General features: G+C 37.4%; 1 protein-coding gene across 1 annotated transcript in view; it reads right to left on the reverse strand.

Moving 5' to 3' along the window:
• LOC150085510 (aquaporin-like) overlaps positions 1–24,665 on the reverse strand; it is a 409,138-nt gene that overhangs the window by 92,448 nt on the left and 292,025 nt on the right. Inside the window, exon 3 of the mRNA XM_090374084.1 lies at positions 1,730–1,810. Coding sequence (XP_090230210.1) covers positions 1,730–1,810 — 81 coding nt within the window. The remainder of the gene's footprint in view (positions 1–1,729; positions 1,811–24,665) is intronic.

A 24,665-nucleotide genomic window follows, 5' to 3' on the forward strand; every position in this document is an offset into this window, starting at 1 on the left:
ATCTTTATCCCATACCATATTTCAAACGATGCCGTATGAGTGGTGGGGCCCACTTGAGAATAAGTAACAGTAGTCTTCTCTACGAGAGAAGCGTTACTTATTCGAAGTAGTGCAATACCTAGGCAACTCGTTGTGAAGTTATTCACAATATGAGATATAATAAAACGATGCAAGCATACTACCTGGGTAGTAGAAATGATGGAAATACATTACCCATACTTAAACAGCCTTTTTTCATACTTTTTTTTTTTTGACATTTCGTCAAGAAATATATTTAGATGTAAGATGTTTCGCATTTGAAAATTACTTAATCAGCTTCGGTAAACTAACTAACTGTTTACACTAGAAGAGCGTTGTTGCATCATGTTTTTGTTGTTGCATTTGTTTTCTATATTTAAAACTAGATGTGACATTGTGTGTACAATGAAATAACAGTTTATACTTTAGTTTTCTATAGCGACCACTCTTGTGAATATTAAGGTAGTTTATTTAGCTAATAACAATCCATACACACTAAAAGTGATAACCTGAATCGTTAAGAAAATAAATCTGCAGTTAAAGCATAGTTTATGTTTTGTCTCTAGTTTCTGCATTGCTTTTGAAATGTTCAAAGATTTTGTTACAGAGGTCATGTGTGCTGTACAGAAAAAAATCCTTCTTAATGGAAAGCTAAATCAAGGGACTATAAAAGATACAAGGCCTATCCAAAAAACACACACACACAACCTAACACGTCTGACGTGCCTGTGAAAGAAAGCCAAACAAGTATATTATCCATACCACTTCGACTATTACAAAATTTTTTATTTGTAGTAGTTTATGTAAAGATGATTTTGTAGCCTTTTTTTTTTTTTTTTGAATAAGCCTTTTATCTTTTTTTGGGGGTGGCACTTTTCACGTGTGACACAAATTTATTTTTCGACGATTCTTTTATTTATGTTAACTTAGTAATTTTTATTACTAAACAGAAAAGCAAGAAAAATAACATTTTAGAAAGTTGGAATTAAAGTTTTCCTTCAAAAATAAACAGTGTTTTAATTTATTTCCCTATATGTCATTTTGACTTTTTGTAGTATTTTTTGGTGTGTATTGAGAGGGGTGGCAAAAGCTCTAGCTACAGTACAGCGTATTATATCAGTATCACTACGTTTACTGATTGATTCTACTTATATAAAGCATTATACAGAAGTGATATCAATGAAATTCTTTTGTTTCATTCACAATGCATTACATAAGTAGAATCATAATTCTATTATATTCGTATAACAGTTTTGTTTACTTTTGTTTCTTACAGTAAACGTGTAAATTTCTTTGAGTTTATGGGAGCAAAAAAAAAAAATAAATAAAAATTTTAAAAATGGGGGGGGGGGGTGCATAATCAAAATTTCGGTTAAGTGTAACTCTACCGTATTTAGTTTTGCGATTCTAAGGCATAATGTTGCCGAAAAGACGCAAACGGTGAAGTTCTTGGCAATTGAGCGGTCTAAAATCAGTACTGAAAAAATATCTCTGGCTGATGATAGGTATTTTATACATATAGCAAAACAATGAAGAATAGCCGATAGCCATCAACTGGCTCAAGAATGGTCCCAGGAAACCTAAAAATCTTTGCTGTTTTTTGTGGATTGGCCATTTCAAATATGAATTAACTTTCTTCAGTGTCAGAAACTTTAGGAGACCATGAGACACCGTCAAAACAAAATACTGTAATAAAATTCCAGACACTTACCCAGTGGAAGGTCCATTTATTCATAACGAAAGCTGGTCCAAGAGAACGTGCAGGATTCATGGAAGCACCACTGGCTGGCAACTGGAAAACACAATAGTACCATCTTCAAACAGCCTTTAAAATAATTCTGATTATATCTAAATTTTGATGCTCACCAAAACTCGGTGGGTAAAATAATTTACTCCCCCACCTACTATACATTGTCATAGTTAACCACCCTGAATAAAGCAAATTCTTCAAAGCTGGTCACACACACACAATGCTTTTTTCCTTAAAAAAAAAAAAACACGTTAAAATACCTGATGTCGAAAATCGCCTCGGATTTGATTAACTGTTATCACACATATTGTTGAATTACATAAAAGACATTAGCAGGTGGAGAAAAGGATCCCGCTGTCCCTTTATACATACAAGAAAATGGTGAGACTGTATTTAGAATACATGTATATTCTTGTTTATACTCCAGTGGTGTTTACAGTAAATCAATCAATACAAATGTTAATCGTATTAGCAGTCACGGGCTTCAACCCCGGTATACTATGGAAATAGTATCCATTATACAGTGTTTCCAATGTGGAAATAGTGTCCAATGCAAACCGCACTAAAGATAGGGCTTCTAGAAAGGGTTCGAAGAAGGGAAACCGAATTGGTGAGGAGTGCTAATCGATATCCATCGGGAGTATGGCTTTGAAGGTGCAGACCGCAAAAAGCTTGGCAACTAGACATTGTGGGAGGAGGGATAGGCACTACGCAGACGAAATTTCATGTACAGATCGATTGCTTAGGCGGCACCCTATTATCATTCCGCACTGGAAGTCTGCTAACCCCGTCGCCATTCTCGCGGCATACATTTCCAATCGTACTACTGTCTCTTCGAAGACGTACAATCATATTTATAATTCTGTCTGACACGTAGTGCTTGGGTAGGCCGCGACCAATTATCAATGGAGGGGATCTGGATGTTAATGGTAGGGCAGTGTATACACACACACACTCCGAGGGCCACTAACCCTTGAAACAGCCTATTCGTAGTGGCATGGTACCAGTAGCCCAGTGGTCAGGAGCGAGAGTGCATAGCACGCGTTCCTTGAGTGGACCGGGGTTCAAGCCCGTGACTACTAAATACGATAAATATTTGTATTGACGATTTATTGTAAACTCTACTGACATGGTTGTCGTGCCGGAGTATAAACAGAAAATTTATTTATTTATTATTATTTATATTGTCAAAAGCGTGGAATAGAGTTGTTGTTGTTGTAGGATTTTAGGAGCATTAGCAAATAAGGCCATATTGCTCAGTGTATACTGTCTGTAAATTGTGTAGGTTCTGAGGTTGATTTTATGTTTTGCTAAACGAAAAACCGAGTTTCCGTGAGAAAAAACCATGCTACCCTCACCAGAGACCGACTAATTCAGCCAAGTTGTGAAAAAGGACCGTAAAAAATTCCTTACTTCATCGAAGGGACTCGAACTCAGGTCTTTCCCACTTTATGTGGGGAGGACGGCGATCCTATCAATAGGATCAATGTACTACCCACGATGGCACTGGCACAGAGATACTGATTAATGCTAACTCAATTGTTGGAAACTGAATGGTTGCTCCAAAGAAAGTCTGCCGAATAGCACAGTGGTGATAATCACCGTCCTACCATACCGGGCAGAAAAGGGCCGGGTTCGAATCTCGTCAATGACGCGAGGAACTTTTATATACTTTTTCATTCCGTGGATGAGTTATTCGGTCTGAGGCGTCGATAGCAAGCTTCCCCCCCCCCCTCTGGAAACTCAGGTTTTTCGTCCAGCAACATCGGCAAATCGACCACAGAAGATACCTTGTTCCACAGGTGTTCATTTGGAATTGAGATCTGATTACTGGAGAGGCTACTGCAGTTTTGTGAATTTATTCTCAAATTCCTTTGAACTAGTTCTGTACAATTCTGGCCTTGTGATATGGCGCATTGTCTTGTTTGAAAAACCCATTCGCAGTTGGATACATAGCAGCGTTAAAGCGATGTGCCTGACTGAAAACAATTTCCAGATAACATGTGGCATCCAAATGCTACTCCTGGTATCAAGGAACCCAATTCATCGAGTAAAACTGGAGTTTTACTCGGTGAATTCATTTAAACAAACGATACAAAATTTGTGCCCAGTACTCCTCATTCACTATCGTACTTGGTGGAACAAATTCCATTTGAATGATTGTTTGGATCACTGCTGTCGAAGAAAGTGATGAACGTCACTTTAGTTTTGAATTTTTGAAAGTGAAATTTTTCGTTGAGAACTGACTTTAAATTAATTACACGAGTACAATATTCCACGACTAAACTAATTTATTCAAAAGCATAACATTTCAGAACTTATACAGGTTCTTTTATCATATGAAAATATAGTTACAAGTAATCTCCATTATATTCTGTTAATTTTGATGGCATATTAGAACCAATAACCAACTGAGTAATCGAACTCTCGGAAAGTGTGGGCCAACTTGATAATGTACGCGTAAACTTCGTACAGGGTATATTTCATTTCCGTCGACCCATAAATTATGCATACCTCTGCCTAAATTTCTATATTACATTCTATTGCTAAAATTTTTTACATACATATCCGGTTTAATATTTTTCTCAATTTTTTTCTGAAAGGTTTAAAAATAGGGAACTTAATTAGATATTCTTCATGCCTATCGCAATTCTTGTCTAACTTTACTTTACACTAGTATGGATGTTCTGCTAGTTCTGATTTTTTTTGTTACATTTTTCTATGTATTTTAAATGCCTTTCTATCTACTGTAATAATGTTCTTCGTGATTCAGAATGCAGAAAAGTCAAAGAAAAGTCCACTTCATATTGTTTTCAAATACAACTTTTATAACTTATATTTTATTAACTTATATTTCAGTTAAATATAATCATATCTTGGAATTAGGAATAAATTAACAATTTTACTTGAAAATACAGTTTTGAATATGCACCTTACATCATTTCCTTCATTAATTTCCTTCAGTGGATCTCTCTCATTCCTAATCTATATATATCTTTTCGAAATATAAAAGGAAAAGGCGGGAGGAAGAAAGAGAAAGGATAAAGAAAGGAAGAAAGAGATGTGCATCGAGAAATAATAATTAGAAAGAACGAAAGACAGAGTATACAGTGGTCGAGGAGGAAGATGATGACAGAAATAAAGAAATAAAGTGAGAAAATGAGAAAACGAAAGTGAAAGAGAGGAGGAGGCAGGACACACACACACACACACACACACACACACACACAAAAGAAACTGCTGTTAGTATTAAAAGGCTTTTGTGGTTAAAGGTACACAGAGAAACCTCCTCCCCCTCCACTCCAAAAAAAAAAAAAAAAAAAAAGAAAAGAAAAGAAAAAAGAATAAAACACGACTTTGAAACCAACAAAAAAGAGCAAAAGCGACTTTGAAAAGAATAACAACAAAAAAGAAAATGTGGACGTAATAACCATCGTGTTTGGAAGGTGCAGGTACGCGGTAGCTGTGCAGCCGACTTGCTATTGGTAAGAGTAATTCGATTAAACGTAACAGCTGGCCTTAATGTAAATTATATGGCAAATTTAAAAGCATTAACACCAGGTGGCTATAATGCTATTTGGGTAGAAGATGGTTAAAATCACGCAAGCATTTCTGTGCCCTCTGCATCTTTTTTCAGGCTGAGCAAGGAATAATGGTGTTTACAAAATGTAGTATAAAGTTTGCCTTTTTTTGACTTTTAACTTTGTTTAACATAGCTCACTATTGTGCCATAGGAATGACATGAAATTCTCTATGACTTTTAATAGATAATTTTCTTATGTTTTATATCCTAAATTTAATGATTAGAGAGAACCTAAAAATGCACGCGACAATTATGCCACCTAAAATTGCAAAAAGAAACAGAAAGAAATCTACCTTTAATTCACAAAAGAATTTTTATTTTATCCCTTCTTTCTTTTTTTAGATAGATTTAGAGAACTTTGCCAATCGTTTTCAATGTATGTGTGGAAGCGTCTCAATGCGGACAGGGAAGTTCACTAAGGTGAATTTAATACATGTGTTTAAACGTAATTAATTTCTGAGACACGCTGAAGTCCCAGAAAGAAGAGGTTCGCCATTGTGAAAAATTGGTCCACCTGTATGTACGTTATGACTATATTAAGAGTTACTATTTGGTTAAGAGTGGCGGACTGTCTTGTGTTGTCAAGATAACACAAGATAACAGTAAAAATTTCCACCCACTCATCCACTTTCACAGGAAGGCAAGCAGCTTTCTTTTCAGCACACAAATTAATAAAACGACATGGACAGCCTATTACGATCAAGTGCTCGACCCTCTTTTCTTATCATAACAGGTGCATTATCAACACTAAGTGCAACACAGTGTTTTAAAGGAATCCACATGCTTTCAGGATGTTTAGTAGAATAAGCCTGAACCACCTGTGGATGAAGACGTCCCTGTAAAGTCACCGTCCAAGGAGAGAAAGCTGCTTTCGCTGTGACGATTTTTTCTCCGTAAAGTACATAGTGTGCATAGTATTAGGGTCAGGCGCTACCTTTGGTTTCCCACATCTGCACCATATGTTCGCTGTGAAGGAATACAGTACTACTGTAAATGCCAGAAAAGTGTTGTGTGCTGTATATGACATATTGCGTTAGGTTCTGTTGTGTGTCCTGGCATTTGGCCGCAGGGCCCCTGGTGGGACTCCACGTTCCGCAAAGTACATTCCATTGTCACCACAATGGAATATAGCTTGGAATCACTTTCAGTACTGGCTTCTGTAGCAATGGAAAATGGTCCATTTTGCAGCGCCATCACCATGTGTTCTTTCCCTATCCGCATAATCGTCCTTCCACAATTGTATTCTTTTTTTTTATTTTGCTATCGGATAACGTATTTCTGCACAACGCGCCTGCATGGTCAGCACAGCTTAGAGGAAGATTATGTTCTATGACAAAATATGCAAATAAACATCTGGCACGTATGACATCATCGTCACAATGAAATACAGAATCTATTTTTCATTTCTTTCTATGCACTGCACGCTGTTCTCATGCTTTATTTATTTGCAAATGTCTGATTACATTGCGTTTCCTGCTGCTTGAAATTGAAAAATCCCATCTATATAGGGCACAGAAGGCAAACTTGTTACATGGAAAAATCTTAAGTATACAGTATGTCTTCTAAAATTTGACGTCGTATTTCTCTGCCATCTTACTGAAAGACTGTTAAATAGCTTCTCACTACGTAATTATATTAAATGACTGCACATAACAGAGATCTAGGCTATTATCACGCGTATATATTTTTTCAGTGTAGAATACAACAGCACACCTGAGGGGCAATTCGTTAATGAAAATATGCAGAAATTCGTAAATTTTTATTTATAAAATTCCAGTTTTAATCTAGTTTTATTATTCGTTTTTGTGAAAAAAAAAGGGGGAGAAAAGTGAGTTTTTGCACAAAGACGGAGAAACTCTTTGTCACCAACTATATTAAGAAGGTGAGACGGAGAAGGATCACATCGAGTAAAAAAGACAGATTCTCCAGCATAAATCCGGACTGACTCATGAGGTACAAAAACCCCTTCAAGAACATTCAACGCTAAAATATACAACTCAGTTACGTTTGTGGATTCTTACTGAATCTTACTAAATGATTCTTACTAAATCTTCGACTAACATGGGGGGGATGGCGGTGGATATCTGGAAAGTTAAGTGGCGTACTGGGTTCCACAGGGAGACTTCCGGTGGAACACGTCTCCTGGCACGCGTTGTACACTGAGTACACTTTCTAGTAAGAAATCAAGCACAACTTGTTTATTTTAACATTGAAAGTGCTTGAAGGAGATTTTTAACCTCATAAGTGTCTCAATAAATTGAAATCTATAAAGAATTTCATGTAGTAATAGTCTTTACCCTTTAAAAGGCCTCCCATTCAAGAGGAGGAGGACTTTTAAAGGGAAAAAGACTCTGAAGCGAAGGAAATGAAAATCGTGACATACAAAAATTCATTTCTTTTATAATCAAATATTCATTAAATTTTGATAAAATATGTTGAATAAAAGGTACTGACCCAATCGATTTTCACTTTTGAATTGCAAGCTGCGGCCTCTGTTATATAAGTATTTTGAATATATCAAGACATAGAGGCCGCCGTAGCCTAGTGGTCAGGCGCGCGGGTGCATAAGTACACGTGCCTTGAGTGACCGGAGTTCAAGCCCGTGACTGCTGAATACGGTGCTTCCTTGTATCCTGTCTATCTTGTGAACTCTGACCGTTTGGTCGTCCCGGAGTATAAACAAATTATTTATATTCAAACAATTTTGTACATTTCAGACAATTGTGTATAGTGGAGGGAAATTATGAAAATGGAAACATAACAAACTGAAGCAGAAGGTAGCAAGATGGTTAAACGTTGCCCGCGCAGCATCATGATATATCATTAAGACAGATGCAATTACAGACCCAATAAACTCCAAACTCCAAGCAATTACAGACAACTGAAAGTGCGTAAAATACTTATCCAAAGCATCCTGGGTATTTCATCAAAACAAAATCCACATTATTGCTATAACAGAAACACCATCAGTGACTGTATACTGCACATCAGCTTCCACTGTCGACCACTGAAAGACTGTTTCAAGGGAGATGCGCAAGAGGATTTTCGTGGAAGGCTATATATGCGGTCTGCATCTTTTAAGAGCAAACAGAAGGCAGAAAATAGAGTTCAGTTTCAAATGGGTGCAAAATTATTTGACTTGGAAGGACAACAAACCAGTCACTTGCTCTTCTTACATGAATCAATATTAAGTCTACAAAATGGTTCTCAAAATTAATCTGAAGAGATTGGACTCGGGCTGTAGCTTTAATTAATTTAAAACTTGGTAAGGAATAGATATGGAGAGAGAGAGAGAGAGAGAGAGATGATTTCATGGTGTCGACAGGCATGATTGTCAATGGTTGCATAAACCTTCATGTCATCAATAGTGAGAATTTAGCGTTGTACTGGGATAAGATGTTATCGGTCTGAATTTCACAGATAATATGAAATTCTGACTATGCTGTATTGTGTTCTCTTGTCGCACCAATAAATTACACCCACCCAAAAGAGAGAGATCGTTTGATATGAGAGAGATATAAGAAAGCTGAATTTCTTATATCTTCTCCAGGAAGATATAAGGATTATATTCTTAATCCTTATTCTAATCATAAGAATATAAGGATTTTATACTCTAGTTTTAGTCATTAATCGATTTTTTCCTAGCGTTCCCTGCCAAAAATTGGCATCCCAGCCATATCATAGAATACTGCACTTGGAGGCATAGATACATGAATCCACTTATATAATATACATAAATAATTCAATGAAGTCCAAAGAAGTAATGGGTTCACCGAAGATGTGCTCTACACATGAGATATATCTGGGCAGACTGTAAACACTGTTAGCAGCAAGTACAGAAAAACCAAATTAAGTCCACCTATTACCAGCAGTCCATCAAGTATATATGGTTACTAAATCAGAATATAGTCCTAGGTGAATAGCAGACATTGGGAGTTGAGAAAGGTAGAGCAGAACAGCAGACACCCACCAGTAGTCAGAACAGTACCGACATCCAACGTCTACTCTGATAATAAATATTAATCTGTTCTGATGTAGTTTGCGATATCCGCACAGATTACAAGCCAGGGTGCTGCTCCAATTGGAGCTTTTTTATTTTTTTATTAATTTTTTTTTATTTTTTAAAATCATTTTTAATCATTGAGCGATGCTGAAGAGACAAGAGACCATACTTAGCCTTCATAAACGTAAACCCTTTTTTTTAAAACTTTCTGTGCTACTTTCCCTTTCACGATCAGCAGTATTAAAAATTATTAGTTGTGCAATTAATTAATCAAATTAAACACTATTACCTAAATTAAACAACAACAAAAAAAAAAAAAAAAAAGAAGGAAGAAGAAATTAAGTGAGAGCCAATTCTCATTTTGGGATTTCGGGAAGTACAACAGCACAGAATTCTGTTATAATAGGCGCAATTACATCCATGCACAAACCCAAGAGAAAATACAGAGATCTATAATTATACAAGAAATGACAAACAAAAAACAAAGTTTGGGGATACCAGAAATTGCAGACATCAGAATATTTTGTTCATTCCAGCGACATTTTTTACAACATGACATTGTATTTCTTAACCAAGTCATTAATTTTATTTTTAAGTTTTGCGTCTTCTCCTGTGATTTTCCGAAGGATCTTATTTCTGGCTTAGCCAGCTTATATAAGTAGAAACCAAACCAATCCCGAATGGTTCAATGCGATCACAAAAAAGAGAAAATTAGAGGCGTGCTTAAATATGATGAAGGCCCTCAGAAATGTTTTGTTCATAGAAACCATACCCCCACCCCCTTTATTTATCCGGATTGCGTTTTCATATAGCTTGCAATACCAAATCAAGCAACTCTAGAGCTGTAACAAAGAGTAAAAATATTGGGAAAAAATGTAAGAGCGCACTAGTTCTGGAGGATTGCAACCTCGTGCTTTGTGGGTAATTATTGGAGCACTAGAAGGAAATAAAAACCGCTCCAGTTGGGTTGTTACCTGGACCAATAAATTTAGAGTTAATTTGCTAGTAGGGTAGACATAAAATTTCATTTGATTGACGAAAGACATTTTTTTTTCTTGTCACTTCCAAAAGAACAGTCTCCTTCCATATATATATAGCATAATAAATAAAAATATATATACAGTATAATAAATAAATAAAAATAAGCCAAGAATGCGTTTCCAAAATATGGAAGGAGACATAGTTCAAGAAGACAACGTCCTTCTCACACCGGGTGGAAAAGACCTGAGTTCGAATCCCGTTCATGACGGGAGGAATTTTTATTGCTCTTTTTCAGACATTGGGAGTTGAGGAAGGTAGAGCAGAGCAGCAGACACCCACCAGTAGTCAGAACAGTTACTCGGTCTCAGACGAAGGTAGCATGGTTTTTTTTTCCCGGAAACTTGGGTTTTTCGTTCTGCAAACAGAAAATCGACCTCAGAAACACGCAATTTACAGACGATCGATATACAGAGAGCAACATGGCCTTAGTTGCCGATGCTCCTAAAAACCCAAAACAACATCTCTCTCTCTCTCTCACTCTCTCTCTCTCTCTCTCTCTCTCTCTCACTCTCACTCTCTCTCTCTCTCTCTCTCTCTCTCTCTCTCTCACTCTCACTCTCACTCTCTCTCTCTCTCACACACACACACACACACACACACACACACACGCTTGAGAGAACATATATTGAAAATGTACTTTATTTTATATTTAAATAAATCATAAGATTTTTTTTTAATCCAAGAAGTGTTTCGTTTTCTAATAAATATAAAAACATAAAAACATAGTTTCGTTGAAGAGCGTACAAATGTGCCTGCGATGGATTTGTCTCTTTTTCAAGAAACAAAATTCTCTCTACCGATGACAAAAAGAATTTGTTATATAGTTTTAATACTTGGATCTTTTACTTACTTTTTAGGCAATACCAAAAGTTCCTTCACTTGCTTAACATTAGAGACCCTAATTCAGTGAAACGGGTACTGTGAGGCATTCGTTAGTTTACGAATTGCAGAAAAAAGAAAGTAATATTACCAGTTGCAGTCATTAAAATTGATTAAAGAAATAGATTAGACAGTGTGTAACTATCCCATGATTTTTATTTTTTGCTCAATTAAATCTTCAGCCTCTCTTGTCATGAACTTGGGTATTTTTGTTGTGCGGAATCTCTCCAACGACACAAATGAACTCAAGTCATTTCCACCCGGTGAGGAGGACGGTGATTATACTAACTGTGCTACACATGAAGGCATGTTACAAGTCGATTATGAAGTTACAATTTGCTGTTATAAAACTCAAAAGACAGACTCGCTTAATAGTGCATAACAATAACAAAACAGGAGGTATAGTTTGACATTATGAAATTGGGAAAACAATAAAATAAGAAACAAAAATTTACAATTAAGATAATTAATATAAAATTAACAAAAATGAGAAAATGCAATTAGTAGGGATATAATTTGTCGTCCGCTCCGAATTTTCTTGCAGGAAATGATTATGATAAATCCATGGAAGAACACATCTAGAACTTCCCTACTAGCTGAACACGTGAGGTTCTCTTGTTACGGCAAGGTAAATAGGTTGGTTTCTGGTGAGCCTTGCTGTGTTAGAACTGGATATGGAGAAAACTTCTACCAAAATTTGCATTCTGCAGTTCGTTAGGTCTATTTTTAAGGAATGGCATAAGTCCATGACGTTGGAGGCAAATATCAGTTAGATTTTCAGATGCGCTTCTACAAGCGGTAGATGTGGAAATGTGGTCTTTCTGTTTTTGCTGCATATAATGATGTCGGCAACATCATTATTTCTACTTATGCAGTTATTAGAATTATTATTATTATTATTATTTATTCAGGTAAAGGAAAAATTACATCCACCCCTAGACAGCAAATATTTGCTAGGAGAGTTAGCACAACTACAACAGATTAAAACAATATATACATTGAGTAATATAAAAGATACAGAGATCTAATCAAATTAATTACAGCAGGCAAGACAGAATATGGTAAAGATAAATGTTCTAAATAATTCAGTATCCCTCAAAGAAGGGTGCGGCGGTGTCGGCAAGTTGTAGAAGGCTATCCGGAACAGGAAAAGGAGCTTAGGTCATCCTCAAACACAGAAGCTCACGGAGATAGAAGGTGAATTGAAGCGTTTAAAATTGCAAGATGGCGTAAGTGTCAAAAAAAACTTTTGATCTGTAGGCCTTGTCCACGCAAATCGCCTCGGGGTTAACATTTAGATCGTTCAGCAGTCCAATTGTGTTTGCTGGGAACATATGATTGAGCTGATTTGGTTGAGGGCAAGTCGGATCATAGATGTTTGGTGGTTAGATATTCTTCTGTTAGCCTTGGGCAGGATGATGAGGCTATCGATGTTGGGAGTATCTAGTCTACCCGAAATAAACTTGGAGAGGGTAATTATATTGCCAGTGATGATGATTTGTTTCCAAGGGGTCATTCCATGCAGTGAATGTAGTATAGCTATAGAGAGAGAGAGAGAGAGAGAGAGAGAGAGAGAGAGAGAGAGAGAGAGAGAGAGAGAGAGAGTAAGGGGATGTCCTGAAGTCCTATTGAGGGATCATAAAAGCCAATACTCAAGCCACAAGAACTACTGTAGGTAGGTAGGTAGGTGGGGCGGAGGACCAGATTTCCGATGCGTGGAGAGCCACCGGTACAACACAAGTTTGGACAAATCTAGTTAATAGCGTCTTATAGCCGTAACCAACCAGTTCCTGTCGGGCAGACGAAAGGGCTGCGTAGAATCTGTTCTTGTTTCCTTGAAGTGCTCCAGAAAAGACAGATTCGAATACCAGACCAAACAAAAGTAATTGTGGGAGTTGACAAGTATGATTTTATGTCCATTTATAGAGACGTGCATTGGGTTTATTTTTCTCCTCTTTGTATACGTCATCCGGGGAGATTTTTCGGCATATAGCTCGAGTCCAATGAAATTGAAGAAATGTATATTTACCCTTTTCAGGATCGGGAACGTCGTCGTGTGTGTGTGTGTGTGTGTGTGTGTGTGTGTGTGTGTGTGTGTGTGTGTGTGTGTGTGTGTGTGCGCGCGCGCGCGAGTAAATAGCTAGTTTAGGATTATGATATTTCGTATAACGATGATGTATGAATGTATGTATTTGTGTAGGGCGGCACCTGGAACGTTAATTCACCTCCGCCTTGTTTCACTTTTAAGAAACAGGATTCTTTAGAAATGGCCAGAAATTAACTGGCTGTTTGACTACCCGGAATCAGCAGGTAGGAAACGCGCCATCACCACCACGGGAAGGCAGACCAGAGGCTACCAGCCAGCAGCAGCAGAAGAGAGAGAGAGAGAGAGAGAGAGAGATTCCAAGAGCCCAACAAAGTTCGAGCCAAAGACTAGCCAAAAATTTACAAAAAAAAAAAAATAAAAAAAAGAGAGGGTATCTTAACAACTATACAAAAATTAAACGCTGTACACAAGATTAACCTCAACATATTGAGGTAATCGAATGATACTTAGGTTTTCAAACTAAACAAAGCAAGTAATCTCGTTAGATTTTAAAATTAACATAAATATCAAAAATTAAAGGTTATATATAAGATCAATAATCCCCAACCTAAAGAGAAAAAAAAAAAAGGCCTAGGCCAGTACCATTTAACAGACATAACTTTACACAAGCATTTTAGCCCAGAAGCAGGCACAAACCTTATTAACAGCTTAGGTTAAATGTGACGTCCAGTAAGTCCTGTAATCATCAGTAGCAAAGTCACAGTCAGTCAATCACCAATACATCATAACGGTGAGGTATCCCACAGTGTGATGCTTAGCTTTGAGAAAGGTACCACATTACAGATAGTGAAGAGGCTCTGTGAAGAGCCTAGTCAACCACTGCGGATAGCAATATTGCAATCTAAGATGTCGTTTAAGATGTAAGAGCAGAGCAGACGACCAAGTCACCCATGCGTACATGATGACTAAAAAAAATCATATTAGCGCTACCCAAGAATTACCTTATCTACTCGAGTGCATTATGTCTGAAAATTGAGTGAATTCTTTGGGTTTGCCTGTTGATGATGCTAGACGAAAACGTTTCTGGGAGGAGAAACCTTGCTATTATCGTCTGAGAAAGACTAATTCAGCCACGTAGTGAAAAAAGCCTATACAAGCTCCTCGCGTCATTGACAGGATTCGAACTCATTTAATTTCCTTGTCTCTCATACATTAAATTGTATCTCTCTAATCTCTGTAATATCTACAATTCCCTACAAAGCCGTTCCCACAATTCCTCACTTGCTTTATCAGTTACCAGTCTAAGCTTATTGTTAACCTCTGTATACCTCCTCCTACCATCTTCAGTATTAGTATTTTTCCATTTCCGTTATCACATGTTCTGTCACCAACGTTTTCCTAGGTGTTATCCGCTGTCTATATCTTATTTCTTTTCAGCTATTTTCTTTATATTATCTTTTAAACACCCATTTATTATTTATAGTTTGATCATCCAATCTGATCACCCCTTTTCTCTTAATTTTTTCTCCATAATATCTTTCCTTGTTCTTACTCTCCAATTGTTTCATATTCTAACTCTCTTTGCCACTCTTACCTTTTTTTTTAACTTTAATTTGGCATCCATTAGTAATAGTATCGTGATCTCATGCATACTGAAATGAATATTCAGACTAGACATACAGTATATAATATATGTCTAGTCCTGAGTATGCATGTGAGTGCTTTACACTGTTTTTGTATCTGTTTCAGACCAAGCTATGATCCAATCGAAATCTACTCCTTCCCCAGGAATTTTCCATGTGTATCTACTTCTTTTATGTTGTCTAAACCAAGTATTTGTTATTATTAGAACGATCCTCCTGAACTCTTGATTCTATGTGGCATCCTGGAGTATAAACAGAAAATTTATTTTTCTGTTCACAAAACTCTACCAGCCTTTTTAATCAGTGATTCCATCTAGCCAGCCCATACTGTCCCATAATCTCCTCTTCTTCACGCTCTTTTGTTGGCATACGAGCCAATAAGAGAAGTGGAAAAGAAGAGAACGTGAAACACGGGTACACTCGTACTAATGTCATTCTTTTGTTGGTTCCACTTTCATTTTTACAAACATCAACATATCATTAATATACAGTATTCAACCTCTTCCACACTTTCAGATACTGACTTACTCCAAACTACTTCTGTACCATCCTTATTCTCACTAACTTTGGTAAATATAAAGCTCTTACCCCATAACTTCTAAAGTGCCCTTTCTCCTTCCATCTAATCTCACAACATCGCAATATTTATTTTACCCTTTTCCGTTGTCTCATGTTCTCCAATATGCCCATCCTACTCGTTGTCCTAACGCTCATCTATCTCTCTGCTTGTATCGTAGCCTAATTTTATATTTAGTTGTTTTTTAAAATAAAATAAACAAAATGATTCTTTTTATAATCTAGGTATTCATCTCCCATATTTCATAAGGAAATGCGGGGTCTGTGTATCAATGTACTTTTCCTGCCTGTGTATCAATATAATTACAGTTTTAAATAAAAATTATCGCTCGTACTTACTGAATATTCTACTTCAAGGAACACGTTGAGCAGTACACAACTAACAGTTCTACTTTATAAGAGCAAAACATACGGTCGGTTATTTTAAGCGACCGAAATTTAATTTTACTAATGATTGTGTTGTCGTCAGATATTACTATGTTTGTGATTACCTCGGTTATACTTTACTGATGATATAAGGACTCCACTTCAGAGAAATTGAATTGTTAAGATTGAATTTCTAAAAGAGATTAATCAAATTCTTGTGTGTTAGACAGAATTCCTTTCAAAATGCTAATTAGGACTTCCTTTGTGGCATGCTTATCAAACTGAGGAAAATTTAGGATCCTAATCGATGACTTCATCATCTATTACTTTTTACGGAGAAATTAGTAAACAGCCGCAACTGGTTCGATCCTTCTATTTTTGAAACCCCATTCCATTATCCTATAACTAATAGCAGAACTCGCTTCATTTTTCCTATTCCTCTTTCGAAAATTTGACATCAATAATATCAAAGGTGGATCGTTTTCCTGTGCTAATTGCCATGGGCGATTTCACTACAGAGTCCCCTTATTTGGCCTCCGTGGCAGGATAATTGCTCTACCATTCACCACCCATTTGAAACTGGAATCCGTTCGTCTGACAATAATGGGAGGTATTATTACGACTTGTGAAATATGGCTTATATAGCGGTCTTAACAGGAAGTATCAGGTTTTTCTGGTGATTTTTCACTTTATTTTAAATCCTGACAATTTTGGCTTTATAATAAGTGCAACTTTTTTCTGGACATATTGAAGACATATGGCTAAGTTCCTGGCTATTTATTAGCTGTCTTCATCGAAGTACAACCCCACCCCCAGTGATAGTCACTGAAAATATGGGGGCGAAAGACTAATCGAACCATCTAGTAGCTGGTTCCCTCCGAAGTTTCCCTCAGGATAGCTGGCGCTCGAGGGAATCAGTCTCATCCGGTAAAGCGAATGATTAGAGGCCTTGGGGCCGAAACGACCTCAACCTATTCTCAAACTTTAAATGGGTGAGAAGTCCGGCTTGCTTGACTCGAAGCCCGGACGAAAGGATGTGAGTGCCCAGTGGGCCACTTTTGGTAAGCAGAACTGGCGCTGTGGGATGAACCACAGCGTTACTCGAGAGTAACGTTCATAACGTTACTCTCGAGTTTTGCACCTATAAAGACATAATGCATTGTTCATGATAAGGAATCGAGTTTTGCACCTATAAAGACATAATGCATTGTTCATGATAAGGAATCGAGTTTATGATATTAACAAAGAATTACACTACCAAATTCATTAATAAATCAATGATCGCTTTCAGCCATCTCAGGAGAATTTGTCACGTTGCCGCTTGAGTTTTATGGATTGGCAATACGTAGTCTAATTGAGTGTTCTAATCAGTTTAGTCATATTTTGTATAATATGAACTGCACGGCTAAATGATTTACGTTATGTACACAGCCTACTGGTATACAGAATTAGAGAAATGTCAGAGATGAGGATTTTTTTTTATGGCTATAAACGACAAAACTTATCAACATGGATAAAATTTAAGGATTAAATAAATTAATCAAGCAATGTTAAAATTAACTTTGATTAATAATTTATATCTCAAATGAGAAATAAATATATAATTTATTTCTCATTTGCAAAAATGTTACATTGAGAAATAATGTACTTAAGTTTGAAATTGCTTGCAGTCTTTGTCCGTATTCTGTGATTTATTTGTTCACACTATAGAACGACTACGTAGGTCGGAGGAATTTCCGCTAATCACTTTGAAAAGAATACAATCATTAACCGTATGTAGCAATCACATGAGCTCGAACCATGGGTAACTAAAACGCGTGTGCCACTGCACTCACTCCGGCGTTGACCATTCGGATAGCAAATATCACTATAAATGGGAAATGGGTTAAATAAGCCTAGTAATTCTCAAGACAATGAAATCCACGAAGATAGCCCTATATCTAAAAGGTCAGTGAAACAGTTCTCGACTTCTCTTTAAGCAGCAACCATTAAGAAAAAGCAATCTGCATCACAAATGTTATAAATAACATCTGAAAATATTGCTTTCATGAAAAGAAAACAAGAAAAAAAGAAACTTTGTAATAAAGCTAAGAACAAGACAGATTCAGAGGGGAATGATTCCGAGAAAAACAGTCAAATGAATTGACTTGTAAATTAAATTACTCTGATCCAAAATGGGTAAAAATAGGAGACTGGATACAGTGCAGAACTGCACCCAGTTCTGCACTGTATTCGTCCAGTTCTACCTAGGTATCCAGGGTGTCCCATGACTTTATGCCCTAATTTTGAAAGTTATTCGTGGAATCATTCTGAGTGAAAACTTTTATATCAACTTGGATGTAATTCTCTAAGATTGAAATAAGCACCAAAAGTTCTCAATGGGTATTTTTTATATACAGTAAACCCTCGCTATTCGCGGGGGTTACGTTCCTGAGAAATGTCGCGAATACTGAGTTATGGCTCCCATAGTAATAAAGGGGTTCCGTTCCAAAGTATGAAATATATAAGAAAAACTAGTCTAAAATTTTGTCTATGTATATATTATATGTACCTTCATAATATTACTGTACATAACAGTACATAGTGAAATGCAAGCATATGGCATCGAAATGAAAATAAGAAACAATTTAATATTAAATGTAATATTTATTAGAAATTTCAAACAAATCTTTCAAATCAGCGCCTTTGCTAGCAAAAAAAAAACTTATCCCGCCAGTGCTATCACCAGTTTCGCTTAAGTGTTGATAAAGAAGTTTTGCCTTTTCACGAATGATGAGTGAACTTAACGGAATTTTATTTTGAATTCGGTCTTTTATCCACAGATTTAAAGCTTTTCCATTTTTTTAAATTTAACATCACAAGTTACAGAGCAAATTTTTGAAGCAATTAGCGCGGTTTCACGGACACTACGGCAGATTTTTTCTTCCGATTTCTTGATTGATCGTACTGTTGACTCATTGATTTTATAATGTTTTGCCACTGAGGAGACACTTTCACCATTAGAAATTTCGTCTAATAACTCAATTTTATTCGCTAGTGTCATCACCTTCTTTGATATTTTCACATTTCTCTTTTTATTCGTAGCCATATTTTTGTAGGGGTTAGAAAGAACTTGTCCACAATAGTCACTTTCTTCCGTTAACACACTCGAAAAAGTCTGTTTTACACTGCAAAACGGTAGAGTTATCATTTTTGTAAGCATATCAATTTATAAATTGATAAATTTATTCAATTTATAAACATATAAATTAAAATCAAACGACGAAACCTTCCATGACTAAAACATACTGAACAAGGATTAGCGAGAAACATCCACGCTCCCGATTTTTTCACCCCTCTCCCCCACCCACTGAGCGCTGTTTTGACCGGGAAAGATACTTTTAGCCACGCCCATGTTTTTTATGGCGGAAAATATTCACGGCGTTTTAAAATTCACATTTTTTTAGGTTTCATTTTATATTAAATCGGCGATCGCGAATACGCGAAACCGCGAATACAGATACCGCGAATAGCGGGGGTTTACTGTATACATATATGTACGCAGCAGGATGGACGTTTATGAAAGCCAGCGCACCAGTAACAGAAGAACTAGCAAACAGGTCATACTCTTAATATTCCGTTTATATTTCTCAGTGAATAACATGCGGGTATGCATTTTGTGTACAGATCCTATATTTATTATATTATGTGAAGCAGTTCCAGCCAACGTTTGGCAACCCTACCACGTAATATTTGAAGATACCTTAGATAAAATGAGTGACTATCTTAGATAAAATAAAATGAGTGACTGGCCACTTAGTCCAGGTGGCCGCAGAATATGCACTTCAGGTCTACTGTCAAGCGTTATGAATATTGAAATACTTATCTAATTCGCTCCCTGCATAAGAAGAGAGGAGCACTTCTTTAAGAGGACCGCCGTCGCAGCTTAGTCAGCACAATACATCGCCGTCTGCCACTCGTTCGGATAGGCCTGTGTTCGGCTCCCATCAACGACTGGAGAAATTTCTGAAGTCCTTTTTCGATCGAGGTTGTAGTTACGCCGATCTCAGGATCGGCTTAACTATAGCCACGATCGAAAACTCGAGATTAACTTTAAGGAGAGTGTAGGGTTTCCCTCCGTTAGTAATTCTAGGTTGTTTAGCACGTACACCATGCAAATTGGCCAGCGAGCACACACTTCTAAGGCGCAATTTGGCCATAGTAGCCCTTGCGCCGAAAAAAAAAAAAAAAAAAAAAAAACCAACAACACATTTCTACCGACGTAATATAATTACGGTTATAAGTGCATGTTTAGGGCCATTAAACTTGGGTATTTTCATCCTATTTAATGATAAATTACTCTAAAATTCACTGTAGGTACTTGGAAACACCTACGTACTATCAACTAGGATTCTGTGAAAATTTGGAACATATCGTTGCCCAAGACCAACCAACTCAGCCACGTTATGACAAATGCCCACAAGAATTCTTTTCATCATTAACAGGATTAGAAATCTGGCCTCTGGGCTTATTCAAGATATATCTTTATCGTTACTTCGTGCCCAAATAATGAAATTTGGACACAATGAAAACTTCCAAATCGGCGAGTGTTTATTAATGTTCACCTAGTTCTGTAACAAAGTGGCTTATTGCCGAACGTATCATTGACGGTCACGCAGCCAATACGATATGCGTGTGAAGAGGAAAATATGGTTAGACTACATAAATTATACAATGCCATTATTTTTCCAATTTAACAAATATACTGTACAATATAATGTAATGCAATCTTTTTCAGAATCAAAAATGTTTTTCCACTCCCAAGTTTCAAGTTAATCCATGTTTCAAACACCCATTTACTCATTCACCAATGAAAATCTATTGATATATTTTTCTCTCAAAATAATCTCAGGAATCGCCTGCTAAAGTTATTACATAAAGGTGAGAGAACCCCCTCGTATGTGTTAATACTGTGAAACAATAATTTCGATTTTTAAAAATGACCCATTTAATTAGACAATCCATTCACCCCAGTGTTAGTCTTTTCCGCCCGGTGGTTCGATGAAGAGAACAATTGTTAGTATTCCTGTTACTTTTTTCAAAAAGTAATAATAATTTTTCGATTTCATAAATAACCATTTGCACAAAGACAAAAAGGGACTTTTCACTTATTTAGGAATTATTATTTCCGTTTGAGAAACAAATTATCCGACTCGCCTCTGTCTACCCTAATGGAAATGTTTAAAATGCTCAGATATATTGCTGTACATTCATCTGTCAGCAATCGATAACTAAATTATTGATAATGCTCCATGGCTGCCAGACACACATATAAACTAGTCCATTAGTAAGAGGTTGTTATCATAATCGAAAAAGTTTGCGGACATTCTAAAAATATCCAGCGAATCGCAATTGCATAAGTTCCTAACCACAGGTTGGGAATTGATGATATTCAGTATAATACTATGCGAACTCGAATAGTTCTACTCCATTAAACAGAAATGTGATATTTTGAAGACTTAACAGTCTTCCAAATATTACCTTTTCGGTTACAAGTTACCATAAGACATAACAGAATGTGGAGGAACGATAAACAAAAATACATAACATAAAAATCAAGAAAGAAAAAAAAAACAAACGGAAGTTCGTGAATACTGATGATCTGCTTCATGAGTTCATTCAAGTAAAGGGAATTATGCCGATAGCGCACGTGACAGGTGAGGCGGATGCAAGAAAAGGACTTGAGGGCTTGCATGTCCGTGCGCGCGTTTTATTTATTTATTTATTTATTAAATCTGTTTATTGCTCTGCCAAAGAGCCACCCCCTGGACAGCTAGAAGCTAGGGGGGTGATATTACACACAGAGGTTAAGACTGGGACATGTGCCTGGCGGTTACATGGGGCCCATGTATGCTTAACCCGACAGGTACAGAACTTAGTGTTTATTATTTTACATAATTAAAAGAATTAAAGGATATTATTTTCTCTAAATTGCTATAAATTACATAAGCATGAGGGAAATATACAAAATATAAAGAAATGAGGCAGTCCTTCACCATTTGTTACACGTGGTATCTCTTCAATTCTTCAATCTTGAACGTAATAGTGCAGCCAGGCGTCTTTGGAGTAGTAGATTCTAAGTAAGAGAGGACCAGTGATGGCTTCACCTATCTTTAACGGGATGCATTGTGGTGGCATTTTCCTTCTGGTGGCGTCTCATAAGTGTATGTTTGCATATGTGTCCTTTAGCTTCTGACGTCTGTATGAATGCTGTTCGCCGAATCTATCCAGGTCGATGGCTAGATTGTTCATCAAATCTACCGTGTTTCCTGGGATCATGCGTCTCAATCCTTTCAGGTTGTTCAAGCTGATTGTGAGTGGGAGCCTTGGGTCCATTTGATTCCTTCCGGCAATGCGTGGAGTTTTTATTAAATCAGTGATGTCAGGGGTGTCGAGTCGTCTTGTGTAGTCTGGCAAGTGTAAGAAGATTTGCTGCCACAATCTGTTGTTTCCATGGGGTGACTTCCAGATTTATGTAGAACTGAGCCCTAGAAATGGTGTATTGGTTGCCAGTCCGCCAGTTGAGCCATTTCAGGAGCCAGTATTCCAGGCTGAGGAACTTGTTGAAGTGTGTTGTGGGAGCAGAGGACCAAATGGTTGCGGCATAGAGAGGTATAGGATAGACACATCGGACAACATATTTCTTTACCAGGTCGGCGTCATGAATTCCCGTTAGTTCCTGGCGGATCGCCCACATAGCGGAGTACATTTTTGTTTTTGTGTTCAGGAGGTGAGCCTGGAATGTCAGCCCATCATCCCACACTAATCCGAGATCTTTGTGCGTTTTAACTTTCTGAATGGGCGATCCATTGATAGTAAGATTAATGTCATTGCGTGACTTCTTCCAGGTGAAGGACATTTGAGCTGTCTTTGTTTGGTTAATCTGTAGTCCGATGGAAGCCAAATATTGTTGAAGGTTATGTGTGGTTTTATTTCCCTGCAAGGTAGTGCTAAGAACCTGAGTTTGGTCAGAGGATGTAATATAAAGTTTCAGGTCATCGGCGTATGATTGGAAGTCAGTTTGGGATGCAAGGAAGGGCTCCAGCGCTGCGGCAAACAGGGTTGGTGATAGGACTCCCCCTTGCGGGACACCCCTATTAGTAATGCAAGTTGTCTGAAATCTGCGATGTGATATGATGAGATGTCTATGCTCCAGGATTGATTTAATGATACGGAGAATCCTTCCAGTGATGTTAAAGTACTGCTGGAGAATGGTGATTAGAGCTGTTATATCTATTTTGTCATAGGCCGCTTTTATGTCAAAGAAAATAACATCAAGCTGTGTCCTGTTGTTGAGGGCTTTCTGGATTCTGGTAAGAGTGTCTAGGAGGTTGCTGTTAGTAGATCTCCCCTTAATCACAGTGTGGAGGTACGGAGGCCTGTGATTGAAACAGTGGTTTGCAATGGTGGGCTGGATTGCTTTTTCAAATATCTTTAGGAACCCACAGCCGATGGCAATCGGCCTGAAATCTTGAGACCGCTTGGGGTCCCTGCATTTAGGGACTGGCCGCACAAAGTATGTGTTCCAGATATTTGGAATCTCCCCACTTTCTAAGATTTTGTTAAAAATATGGACTAGTGGGTCTATAATATATGTACTGCAGATTTTGATTAGAAACAGAAGAAACCGGTCGGGACCCACAACAGCTTTCAGTGGAAGTTTTTTGATGACCTCCATCAGATGGTTCCGGGTTATGGTTATGAGTGATATTGGAGGTTTGAAGAGAGGGCCAAAAAGTGTAACAGGGGGTGGAACATGTGACTGGTCGATCTGTTGAAAAGTAAGCTCAGTCCATTCTTTAAATATTTCTTCCTTCATATTGATTTGCTTATGGCTCTGTTTCTGGAGTCTTTTAGATCTTTTCAGCTTATCCAGGGCAAACTGGTTGCAGACAAGTCGTTTTTGTCTTAAGAAGAGAGTCCTTGCCTTTTTATAGGCGCTGAAGTTTTCGGTGTCAGCTGATTTTCTCCATCGTCTGTAAGCCTTCTGTTTCTGGAGAAAAGTTTGTTTGATTAAACCATACAGAGGTTCTGGAGGTGATGCGTATTTCTTTTGCAGCTCCCTCTTTGGCTATTCCATAAAGCTCTTCGGCTAGGTGGCTTAGGGCTACATCAGGAGGGACAGTGAATAGGTGTGTACAGTTGAATTCTCTGAGACGTCTGAGGATGATTTCTGGTTTCAGGAATTTAGTAGAAAAGGTGAGTTCTCTCTCAGGTTGGTTTTCTTTTCTGGGCAAGTGATGATTGTGATTTTTTTGTAAGGCGATTTCACATGTGATAGGATTGTGGTCAGAGTAGAATTTAAAAGAAGAGGTGATCATAGATATGCTGTCAAGATTATGGAATACGAGGTCGAGTGTGCTATTACCTCTGGTTGGGCTGGTAATACTTTGTACGAGGCCCAGGGCAACAAATATGGCGTCCAGTTCTTTCTTGGCTTCTTCATGGCGTGGTGTAGGCATGTTGAAGTCACCGGTCACTATGGTTTTGAGGTTTGTTTCTAAGTTTGTAGCTATCCAGTTGTGTAGCTCCACTCTTGAATCTTCAGTATGATCTGGGGGAAAATATATTACACAGACTTGAATCTGGGTATCCTTGAACGATAACACTGTGGAAAGAGATTCAAAGTTAGATGTTTGGCTGGTTTTAGTTTTAGTGGGTTGAAAATGTTCTCTGAACACCAGTGCGACTCCACCTCCTCTTCTGTCGTCTCTGGAATT

The sequence above is a fragment of the Mastigoproctus giganteus genome, chromosome 5 (genome assembly GCF_048544385.1).
Source record: "Mastigoproctus giganteus isolate SK-2022 chromosome 5, ASM4854438v1, whole genome shotgun sequence".
NCBI lineage: Eukaryota > Metazoa > Arthropoda > Arachnida > Uropygi > Thelyphonidae > Mastigoproctus > Mastigoproctus giganteus.